Source organism: Culex quinquefasciatus, chromosome 2 (genome assembly GCF_015732765.1).
Source record: "Culex quinquefasciatus strain JHB chromosome 2, VPISU_Cqui_1.0_pri_paternal, whole genome shotgun sequence".
In the NCBI taxonomy this organism is placed as follows: Eukaryota; Metazoa; Arthropoda; class Insecta; order Diptera; family Culicidae; genus Culex; species Culex quinquefasciatus.
In genome coordinates, this window is record NC_051862.1 from 118,775,878 (window position 1) to 118,788,196 (window position 12,319).

General features: G+C 39.4%; 1 protein-coding gene across 2 annotated transcripts; it reads left to right on the forward strand.

Moving 5' to 3' along the window:
- Positions 1-2,093: 2,093 nt before the first annotated feature.
- On the forward strand, positions 2,094-7,210 carry LOC6032443 (peroxisomal acyl-coenzyme A oxidase 3). 2 transcript variants are annotated; one of them, XM_001842988.2, is made up of 5 exons: positions 2,094-2,197; positions 3,186-3,368; positions 4,904-6,435; positions 6,491-6,645; positions 6,705-7,210. In XM_001842988.2, the coding sequence occupies exons 2-5, from the start codon at positions 3,343-3,345 to the stop codon at positions 7,101-7,103; spliced, it is 2,112 nt and encodes a 703-aa protein (XP_001843040.1). In that variant the 5' UTR covers positions 2,094-2,197; positions 3,186-3,342; the 3' UTR covers positions 7,104-7,210. The 2 variants fall into 2 exon arrangements, with proteins under 2 accessions (XP_001843040.1, XP_038111279.1); XM_038255351.1 differs by having other exon boundaries at positions 2,185-2,197; positions 3,157-3,368.
- Positions 7,211-12,319: the final 5,109 nt, after the last annotated feature.

Here is a 12,319-nt window from a genome sequence, read left to right on the forward strand (position 1 = left end):
TTTGTGTTAGTGCCGCCGAGTTTTGGCACTAGGAAATTCTGTTTTTTTAAAGAAAAAAATCTCCTTTTTTAATTAATGCACGGGACACAAAAAAACTTTTCAAAGGTCAATAAAATTAGTTAAGTATCTAGTTTAAATTAATCTGCTAAATACTTAAGAGCGAGTTTTTCACCAATGTGTAACAGGTCGTATCGCTCCGATTTGGATGAAACTTTCAGCGTTTGTTTGTCTATACATGAGATGAACTCATGCCAAATATGAGCCCTCTACGACAAAGGGAAGTGGGGTAAAACTGGCATTGAAGTTTGAGGTCCAAAAAACATAAAAAATCTTCTAATTGCTCTCATTTCAGTTAAACTTCAACATTTCCAACTCTGTTAGATGCATTCGAAAGGTCTTTTAAAGCACTTCAAAATGAGCCATAGACATCCCGGATTGGTTTAACTTTTTCTCATAGCTTTTGCAAATTACAGTTTTTTTTTTTTTTTTTGCAAATTACTGTTAAAAATGGATTTTTTTTAAACCTTAATATCTTTTTGCAACAGCCTCCCAACCCCTTCTCTCTCGTAATAACTTTTTGGCCAATCGCGGTTTTTCTCATAGTTTTTGGATTTTTCTATAACACACTTTTTACAACGTTAGTTTTTGGCCTGTAGGCTTTCATAGCGGTACTTTTTGGTCTCAATTTTGTCATATTCGGAATCCTCGGAAAATATCACGTTAATTAGAGGTATTGAAGTTGTAAACTGCCATTTAGAATGAATTAAAATATTGTTTGACAATTTGTTGGATTAGGGGTAAAAAAGGTTTTTGCCTACTTGATACAGCATTTGACGTATTGACCACAGAATAAATTAGATCTATTACTTTTTTCAAAAATGTTTTATTTAATTATTTTTTAAATCAAATTTACAACTTCAATACTTCTAACTAACGTGATATTTTCCGAGATTACAAATATGACGAAATTGAGACCAAAAAGTGCCGCTATGGAAGTCTACAGGGCAAAAACTAACGTTGTAAAAAGTTTGTTATAGAAAAATCGAAAAACTATGAGAAAAACCGCGATTGGCAAAAAAGTTATTACCGTATGCTTATAGTCCATGAAATTCCCTAACTTTTGACCTATAAGAGTATGGGTGTTGGAGGCTGTTGCAAAAAGATATTAGGGTTTTAAAAAAAATCAATTTTCAACAGTAATTCGCAAAAGCTATGAGAAAAAGTTAAACCAATCCTGGATGTCTATGGCTCATTTTGAAGTGCCGTAATCTGGGGCGAATCGGGACTACAGTCTGAATAGGGACAGCAGTTTTTAAAGCACTTACATTTTTAAAATTTGGAAATGGATGTACACATTTTGTTGGTCTGAGTCTGTTCGTGGGTCTCGTGGCGCAGGGGTAGCGGCTTCGGCTGCCGATCCCGATGATGCTATGAGACGCGGGTTCGATTCCCGCCTTATCCACTGAGCTTCTATCGGATGGTGAAGTAAAACGTCGGTCCCGGTTTCTCCTGTCTTGTCAGAGGCGCTGGAGCAGAAATCCCACGTTAGAGGAAGGCCATGCCCCGGGGGGCGTAGTGCCAATAGTTTCGTTTTTTTTTTCGAGTCTGTTCTAACCGAAACCAACCAGAAAAATCAAAATATTGTGCTCCAACATGGTTAAAACTGCTGTCCCAATTCGCCCCATGTGTCCCGATTGACCCCAGTTTACGGTGCTTCAAAAGACCTTTCGAATGTATCTAAGAGAGTTGGAAATGATGAAGTTTTACTGAAATGCGAGCAATTTTAAGATTTTTTTTATGTTTTTTGGACCTCAAACTTCAATGCCAGTTTTACCCCACTTCCCTTTGTCGTAGAGGGCTCATAATTGGCATGAGTTCATCTCATGTATAGACAAAAAAAAACGCTGAAGGTTTCATCCAAATCGGAGCACCTCAATACGACCCCTAGAACAAACCGAGCAATATTTACAAATACTGCCTCTGAGTTTGTTTGTTTGACTATTTTTTTTGTTAAATTTTATTCCGAACAAACAAATCAACGTTCTCATCTTTTCTTGGCATTACGGTGAAGGCAAATCACTCACACCTAATGAAGCAGTCACCATTCGTGTGTATGTATGATGAATGAACACCTCGAACTGGAAATGAAAATAAAATCACTTCAATGAACTTCAGTCCAACGGAGCTAGTTGTTCGAGTAAGTCTTGTATTTTGCTTGTTGCGTTAATTTATCATTTAGTCATTTGTCTAAACATAATCATTGCTGATTTTTTCAGCAATTTTTGTTTGTGATTTTTTTGTTTGTCCAGTAGCAGTTTTGATACGTTCGATTCATTCGAAAATTCGAATCAAAGCTTTCCTACCGGTCATTGGCTTTTATGACCTTTTTGCTTTGTAAAGTTCATGTTAATTTATTCCAAGTCGTTGAAGTGTTTTTCTTCATTCAACAATATGTAATGCAACGAGTTTAATATTTGATATTTAATGTGATTGTTTCTTTCTTTTATAAAAAAGTTTATCGTGAGAATTCTACCAAATCCCCTTTAAGTATCATAAATAGAACAACAATATTAACCTTTGAACGGATAGATTAGCGCCCATGTCATGGTTGCCATATCGGTGCAATTTTAATTGCACTTGAAAGCGCACCATCATCTCTGTGAATCAGATAAACGCGATCGCTTGGAGTGATGGACGTATTCAAACAAGTGTTGGTAGCAATGTGTTAAAAGCTATCGGTTCATCTTATCTCGCAAATTCAGTGTGGGGGGTATTTGACAAATTTGATAAACAGTTTCTTTGTACTGTTTATTTGGTTAGTAACGTAAACAGAATTTTCAGACCGTTTCATAATCTTTTTCCAAAAATGTTGAGGACATACGATTTTTTTAAACGTGATAACATGTTATATTCCTTAGCTTGTTGAAAGCTTCGGTGCTTCGTAGATCCTGTTTATGTTTTCCAACCTCAGGAATAACTTTCATTCATTGATAATTCGAATTCATCTTCTCATTCATTCTTATGTTTGTGTAAATCTTTTACCATCACAACCATCATCGCCATTCACTCTCAGTCACTTACGCATTATTCGTCCCGTATCACAACAGTATACACTTGCCATCGCTAATCGCAGCTCTCCAATATCGCTCTGTTTAGCTTATTTTTACTCTACCAATGATTTGTAGAACAAGACTGATAACGCAATTCGCTGGCATACGTGACCACAGTTCCTGTGCCAATATCAAAACCTGCAGTGCCCCCAACTACGACGGAGGATTTGCGTGGCGGATACGACGATCTCTGTGTTCAGTTCGGTCCGAAGAACAGCGCCCGGAACGAAAGATGTCAGAGTTTAACACCATTAGCAGGTAAAAAGGGTGAATGAGGCAACGAGAGTTCATGATCGTTTCGTGAGGGTTTAGGGGGTTACATGAAAGCAAAATTGACCAAAAATAAAATTTAGGAAAAATGAATATGCTCTTACAGACAGAATTTATTGTTAAGGAATTTCTTTAGCATACCGTCAGTGGGGGTGACTATGGGTCAAAAAACGAAACACCTCTCGAAATTTCTTAATAACAAAAACAATTTAAATAACATCGAAAATCTTTTAACGTAGATTTGTTCTTAGATAGTTTACTAACATTTTCCCAAAATATGGTCGATTTTGATGAACACTACCTTAAATGCCAATTGTTTGAAAATTGACCCAATCTCACCCCTTAGAGGGGGTGACATTGGGTCAAATGAAACTAAAATGATGCTGAAATACAAAGATATGGTAAAAACAAGTCATCCAACAGCGTTTCTTGTTCGAGGGAATCGTATTGACACGCTACAATGTTTGAAGTGGAGATTTTCAAATATTTGGGTAGTTTTCGAGCAATTCTAACAATAATATCAGAAAAATGATTTTTCGAGAGGTCATTTTTGGCCAAAAACGTACCCCAACTTTAGACATCTGCCAAAATAACAGGATATGTTCTAGGAACGAATTTTTTTCAGCGAAGTCATCTTAAGATGTCCCCTACACAACCCTTTTAACAGAATTCAGTTTCATTGAAAAGAATCATTGAATCTGAATCGCTTGATGACGCGGTCAACGGCGGCTGCGGCGGGTTGACCGGTTGCTGGATGGTTGATGGTGGCGGCTGGAGAAAGCACTTCGCGGCGACGGGAAAATGGCCGTCCGTTGGCCGCTGCTCCACGAACGTCTCGAGGCCACCATGCGGGGAAAGAAGTCCAAATGGCCGCTCCGCCATTGGATTGTTTGGTGCCGGGTCCATGGTGCTGCTCCTCTTCGCGTGGGTTTCTTTTCGGTGATCGAATCACTCGCGGGAATCACCCGAAAAGAACGCTACTCGTCGCCACTTTTACGTTCTAGATCCCATCCTCGTCGCCACTTTTACGTTCTAGTGCGAGGGACCGGCCATCGGGGATAGTCGACCCGATGGGGTAGTGAAACGCGGAGTTTAATTAAACAATACAATAAAAGATGTCTTTATTTGACGAGACTAAAACGTAGAATGAGAACGATACAAGAAAGTCACTGGTCTTCTACCCTGTGATTGTTGTTGCTCAGCTGACATCGCGGACCTGTCAGAACCAGCTGTCAGGGTCGAGCCGGAGGTAAAGCAGTCTGGGTGGCTGCAATGTTGCCAGTCACAACATGGTAAAATCCGTAAAAAATCACTTTGACCCAATCTCACCCCCCAGACCCAATGTCACCCCCACTGACGGTACATAAAGTTATAAATGTAGGGCATAAATGAATGAAAACCTATGGGGGCAGAACACATATGTGGGTGCACATATGGAAAATGGAGTCACATTGTGCTTTCCATAATAACCCAAAAACTGTCGTGATTAAATTCTATTTTTTAAAACCCCTTTTCGGTTTCAGACCCTCGCAGCGTCCCGATCTGCTCAACAATACCACCCACTTTCCAGAGCTGCCCAAAAGTGGACCACTCACCGAGTACAGACGCCGGGCGACCATCGATTGGCGCAAGGTGAAGCTGGCCTTCAACGATGAGGCATCGCTGGAGCTGCAGCAAAAGGTTTGGAACTTTTTCCAGAATAATCCTTTGTTTGCCCGTCCCAGCCAGACTCTTTCTTTAGACGAGAGTCGTCGATTGGCCACGAAGCGAATGTACGCGATCAAAGAGGAGAACATTTTCGGGATCGATGCACTGTTGGAACGGCCGGACTTTATGGGATACTTTAGCCACCTGTTGATGGCTTATGATCCGAGCTTTTCAATCAAATTTTCGCTCGGGTTTGGAATGTTTCCGTCGGTGATTCAGGCGCTGGACGTGGGTCGGTTGAGCCATCTGGTTGAGCAGAATCAACGGGGTGAGATTTTGGGATCGTTCGGACTGACGGAGATCTCTCACGGTACGAATGCCAAGGGGATGCGAACAACGGCCACGTACGATGTTAAAAGCAAAGAGTACATCCTTCACACTCCCGATTTCGAAGCTGCCAAGTGTTGGATTGGGAATTTGGGTAAAACGTGCACTCACATGGTCTGTTATGCCCAGCTTTATTCCGCCGATGGAAAGCATCATGGTTTGAACGCGTTCGTGGTGCCCATTCGAGATCCGAAAACTTTGAACGCGTATCCAGGAGTGATCGTGGGTGATCTGGGCGAAAAGGCCGGTCTACAAGGGTTGGACAATGGGTTCGTGATGTTCCGCAACTATCGTATTAGTCGGGATTATCTGCTAGCGCGAACTGGGGACGTCAACGAGGAAGGTGTATTTGTCTCACCCTACAAAGATGAAAACAAACGTTTTGGAGCATCTTTGGGAGCTCTCTCTGGTGGACGGGTTGGCATCTGTGGCATCGCCAACATGTACCTGATGAAAGCCATTAGCATTGCCATCCGATACTCTGCGAGCCGTAAACAGTTTGGACCGGATGATAAGTCCGAAGAGTGGCCCGTTTTAGAGTACCAATCGCAACAGTACCGGTTGTATCCACATCTGGCCAACGCATTCACAATCAAAATGTTCACCTTGTGGTTCGCGAAGATTTACGGTGAAATTTTCCTGAAAACGTTGACCGGAGAACGGGTTGAACATGTGGGAATGGAAATCCATGCACTCTCGTCGGCTGCCAAAGCTATTTGTACGTGGGCGGCTCGCGATGGAATCCAAGAGAGTCGCGAAGCTTGCGGTGGGCATGGTTTCTTGAAACTCTCAACGCTTGGCGATTTGCGAGGCGATAATGATCCCAATTGCACTTATGAAGGAGAAAACAACGTACTCATCCAGCAGACTTCAAATTGGTTGCTGAACGTTAGGTTCTCTGGGTATGAAAATTTTAAAGTTGCATCACCGTTGGGGTCAGCGCAGTTTTTGAAGGATTACGCCAATCACAACGACTTTAGAGCTTCTTGGAAGACGCCATCTGAGGCCACGGATATTAATGGTAAATGCTTTGCATTAAATATATCTTTCACAATTCTAATTACATAATCTTTCAGTAATAATGGAAGCACTCAACTGGCTTGTTGCATATCTACTAGATACTACTGCCCAAAAGGTAGCCAACCTGAAGAAGCAAGGCAAATCTTCATTCACTGCAAGAAATGAATCACAATCGTTTTACGCCAGAACGTTGTCTATGGCGTATGGTGAAGTAAGTTAAGAAAAATGTATCGTTGTCCAAAAGTACTAACCTCTAATCAATCCTTCCAGCGCGTCATTATGTTTGCGGCCATGAAATTCTTGCGCAACCTCGAGGATGGCCCCGAAAAGGTTGCCCTCACGCGACTCGTCTCCCTATTCGGTGCTAACGTGGTTATCAAACATGTGGGAGTTTTCTACCAGGGAGGATACTTTGCCAAAACGGCAAACGCGCTCGAGCTGCTGCAACAGGGTGTGCTCGATTTACTACCGCTGATAACGGTTGATAGCGTCGCGTTGATCGACGCCATTGCACCGCCAGATTTTGTGCTGAATTCACCGCTCGGCATGAGTGACGGTGAGGTTTACAAGCATATGGAGTCGGCCATCCTGCAGGCACCGGAAGCACTCGAGCGACCCAAGTGGTGGCGCGAGGTTGTGTACAGGGATTACGTTAAGCCAAAGTTGTAAAAATTGCTGGTGCTAGACACTTGAAATTATTGTTAGCTTACAAGTTGGTGATTTTGTTATACCCGGGGTTTTCCTGAAGTAAATATATATTTTTTGTTACAAAACTATGCCTTCTGAAGTTTTTTTATTTAGTGTCCCTGTTTGCTAAGAAGCCTTAACTCTATAACATCATAAGGTAATTACACCTTTCTTGAAAGATCTTGTTTAAAAAATTAGAACCATCTGAATTTTTATCCTCAAAATCCAATTTTTGTTCACAGAGTACTCTGTGTTCATACCATTTTCATGCATTATTATAAAGTTTGTACTCTTCTGAATTTCTGAGTAGGGCATTTTAACCATAGACCATTGGACACCCTAGTAGAGCACTTTTCAGAAGTTTTCAATATTTTAAGTACTGTTTCATAACCCTTTGTGCAGAACAATGAAATCTGAAGTTTTTTGAGCAATTCTGACTATTTTTTTCATCAATTTATTGCTTTAATGCAGAAAAATAACCTTTTCAAAAGTTTTATGCCTGTTATTATCAAATTTAAACAATGTTTGATGTTTTGATGCATGGTGTGAGTCTAATGATAGATATAATGATTATTCAATTCAATTTGTGATTTATTAGAATTTAGCCGTTCTGTTCTAGGATGTCACATTTGCAATTCAGAGGTTTGGAGAACCTTTCAATTGAGATCAATTCATAAGGCTTTGCAGGGAGGGAACATATTTCTACGTTTAGATTATTCTAGCTGAGTGCTATAATTATTAAAAGAGGTCTTTTGTTCACTTTTCATTGTAAAAATATATATTTATATCTGCTTACAAAAATGGCCTAAAACAACATAAAAACTTAACAGGCTTTTAAATATTTTTTTCCAAAAAAAGATAATTTTTTTTTTTCAAAAATCCAAGGGGCCGTTTCAAGAGAAAAATATAAAGATTGAAAAAAATTTGCCGGGAGTTAAAAAGTGTAATCGACAGTAACCACTGTCTAATTGATGGTGATTTATTATTTGGTTCATTATCGACAATTTAGGAACATTTTAAATTACAAAAACTGATGATTCAGAATGGCTGCCTTGGGGATAAATTCAATCTGTGGTACTAATGAGTATAAAACACAACTGATATTTTTTAGGATTTTATTTTTTTATTGCACTTTTTCAAAAGCTTCAGGATGCAGCGTATGGAACAATACACAAAAGGGAGATTTCATAAAGGCGTCGCGGTACAAAAAAAAATCACAAAAGTCTACATAAACAAATCGTAAAATTCTTTTCATCCAGAGTGCTTCATTTTTTATGGTGTAACCAGTCGTACCTCTGGGAAAAAAGGGGCGGTTTGTTTATGAAAATCATCATTTGGACTCAAAAAGTCCAGTAAAACGATATTGGTATCTGCGGACCAGAAAATTTGCTGCCTGGTGCAATAAAACATGGCTCGTCGTTACCTGGCCAGATGGGGCTTTCAAAAACGTCCAACATTTATTGGACCGAAACTAGAGCAGTGTTCTATGCTAATTTTTCGAAACAACTAAGACTAAATTGAGTCTACGGCATAAATTGAGAGATCACGGTTGAACGTTGAGATAATTGAAACGACGGCATCGGGAAACAATACCTTTTTATGATCTGTTTACGTTGAAGATGGGTTCCTGGCGACACCCACCAAGTCGCAAAACTGAAAATTCGGCCCAGGAAAGATGGTTTATGGGCTTGTAAACCAATTTATGGGCATAGGACAGCACGCTTTTGGAATATTTCGCGAAGTACAGTTACAAACATAAGGTGCAACAAAGTTTAAAAACCTCTGAGTACCGTTAAAAATAATTGATTTTTTATACGCTGTGATAGGGTGCATTTCGATTGAACATTGTTACATTTTTTTGTAGACCGATCAAATTAAACGATAAACTTTTTCCGAGAAAAACGATTTTAGTTAAAGCTTTGGCTTTTCGCTTCGGCAGGCAAAACAAAACACTATTATAGTAAAATTTATAAGAACATCCTATAACACCTATAGCAAAAATCGTGATCAGACCAAATTGGATGATATCAGTTTCATTAATGAAGGGCAGATAAATCAATTTTTGAAAAATGTTAGTTTCGTTCCGTTGTTGACAACCAATTGTTCAGAAATCAATATTTCGTTTATTTTAAAAATATGAGGCGGTACACTTTTATTTTTTTATTTTTGTCGTTTTAAGTCTTAATTGTTCATCAAGTAGATATTAAATCCTACAGAGTTTTTCCCTGATCAGAACATTATTGAAATTTTATCCAACGAGATAAACTAAACGGAAAGAAATTCATTGTATTTTTGCTTATCATTAAATTAGGGTCATAAATTGTGGACCAACTAAATTCAAGGAGTAGCATGGCGGTCATTTTGCGAGCTTTGAGCAATCAGTTCGACGTTTCTGAAAATCGAAAACTTTGGTTCACGTTGTCCAGTCCTCGCGTTTAGTTGATCCACTGCATTAAGCCGCTCTCTGATGAGCCGATCAAAGTCAATCCTGTACATCCGGATGGTGCTGGTGGAATCGGTGCTAGCAGCAGTCGAAGGCGTGCTTCTACCTGGTGGCTGCTGCTGGAGACGCTGCTTGATCAAACGGTCGAAATCTACCTTGCAAAGGCCGTTGGAGATCTGATACAAAGGGTCACCCAGTGTGTCCGAACGTCCAGGTAGGGTGGAGATCAAAACGTTTGGATTGAGCTTGGATGCATCCTGTGGCGAAGACAACGATCCTGGCGAGAGGGGCGTTGACCGCTTGACCGCCTCCGCCGGCTGAGTGTGGGGGATTTTCTCCAAGCAACGAATTTTCTGCGTCTTTGCGCTGTCTGTTTGAGGAGTCGCGATTCTGTCTTCATTATCTAGGGATCGTTTAGAACTTTGCGTACAATTCATGATACAATCTTTGATAGGTCAATTTGGTCTTAGATATTAACTCAATCACATAAAATATTTTGATGAAATTTGATGTAACTTGAAATAACTGCAAACAGAATTTGACATAGCCGACCTTGAAGTCTGCCCTGTCGAAGTAATGGCAAACCGCATGTGTCAATAGCGTGATCCGTTTTGGAAAAAGTTTCTAGGATCGATCTGAACATTTGATGTGCGAATATGCAAGCAAAAAATGCCGATAGTTGAAACTTGAGCCAAACTCATGCAGGACAATCAATTTTAAAAAATCTGGCTTTAAAGTTTTCTTTTAACGTAGGCTTCTTTTTGTAAAGCAAAAAATATTTTGTATTTTGAAAAGCTAAAAAATGTTTAATTACGGTTTTCAAAATTAGCCTAATTGATAATATAAATTTTTGAAGGAGAATTATTGAATAGCTTCTCCATTATTTTAAGACTTTTGGTGATTTTATATTAAAAAGCTTAACAAGATAAATGAAAACAAAAAAACTTAATATAAAAAAGGCAAACAAAAACAAACAAGATTGGTATAGTTGTTCGTAGAATAAAAGAAGCTTTAAAAAAATATAATTATATAGAGAGAGCTTAAATTTTGGCATTAAATTATAATTTATTTTAGAAACCAAGCATCTTCATTGATACTTTCTAAAAAAGGGGAAAATAAAATGGAGGTCATTCGTTTCTTCAAATGATTCCATGCAATGAATACTATATAATTATTAGAATAAGAATGTTCAGACACTGATTCACGTTAGTTGACACATGGTGTATAAAACTTGATGACAAATTTTATGATAAAATAGGAATAACTATAATTTTATTTCTCGACTCCGAAGTTCAGGTATCGCTCTGCGTCACCTTTACCGCCAGTAAAGAAGTGGAAAATCCTGCCCCCGAAAAATACCGTCCAGTGCACATTTTTACGGCGAGCCTCGTTGGCTACACCCACCGCGTCATATAAGTTTTTATTGCACCCCCTCTTCATAGGCTCGAGCATAACCATTACCTGTTGTGTGTCTCCAGGACTATTGTCTCCGGAGCGAAATACATGGGAGCGTTGCCCGGACTTCGTTGCGACGAGACTAATTGCGGCCCGAACCTATTGAAATGTTATCCTTTTGGTTTAAAGAGTTAATTTTTCCTGTAAACAACATGAACCGTTCCCCCAAATCGTGCTAATCCTCCCGGTGTTTGCTTAACGGGTTCGTAACTTTGCCCGGAGGCGGAGAACGGCTTGGGATCAAGCATGTGATGTTCTTCTGGATTACTACCCAGTACTGTGTGGTTGTTGAGGAATCTTGTGAGTTTTTGTGTGCCTATTTAGCAGATTCTATAGAAAATATCATTTATTTAAATATAAATACTCATATCATTAATGTTCAACTTTCATTATTACGTACTTTATTCCAAAAAATATTATCTCCAAAACTAAAACAATATATCGCTCCTAAAAATGTACATTAATGAAATTTCTATACCGGATACAAGCATAGCATACACAAATTTAAGCTCAAGGTACATGAAGATACAAAGAATTGTTTAACAATCTTAATGCTGACAGTCCCAAGAAAACCAAAAGAACAATTCTTTCTGTTAGAATCAAGGTTGGAATTCTTCCCTCTATTCTAAGCAATTGTCCAACGGATTTTTACATATTTTTGTATTTTTTGACGATCTCATAACCAACAATATTTTAACGATTCTTTTTAAAAAGTTTCAAACATTTTTTTCATCCAACTTGAGCATGTTTTTCTTACCTGATCCTTGCAAGGAGCAGACAACTACCTTAACACGGGTAAATTTCTAAGTATCTTTCGCTTACAGTCGCTGCCTGCCTAGCAAGGAGTATAAAAGGACCAGGCCGGTAGAGAGGACTTCATTCGTATCTCATACATCAAACAAGTCAGTTGTCAGCAACAACCAAAGAACAGCCAAAAAATGTACAGCCAAATGATGGAGTATCAGCAAGCATATGGGATGGGAGCTTACCAACAGGAGATGTACTATCATCAACAACAACAACACCAGCAACAGAGCCATCGTCAGCCGATGCAATACACGCCGGAACAAGCGATGTATCTCAACAGTGTTCAACAATACCAGCACTTCCAAGCAACCACAATGCCGATGCAGTCAACGAACGCCTTGGACTACCAAATGACCCCGGCGCTGTACGTGTTGAACCAGCAAGCGAAAATTCTGGAAAAATCTCTCCTGCCAGGAATGATCGACCAGCCGGCCAGCAAACCTAAAGTTCGCAAACAACGAGGACCGTACAGGAAGAAGAACGCCAAATCACC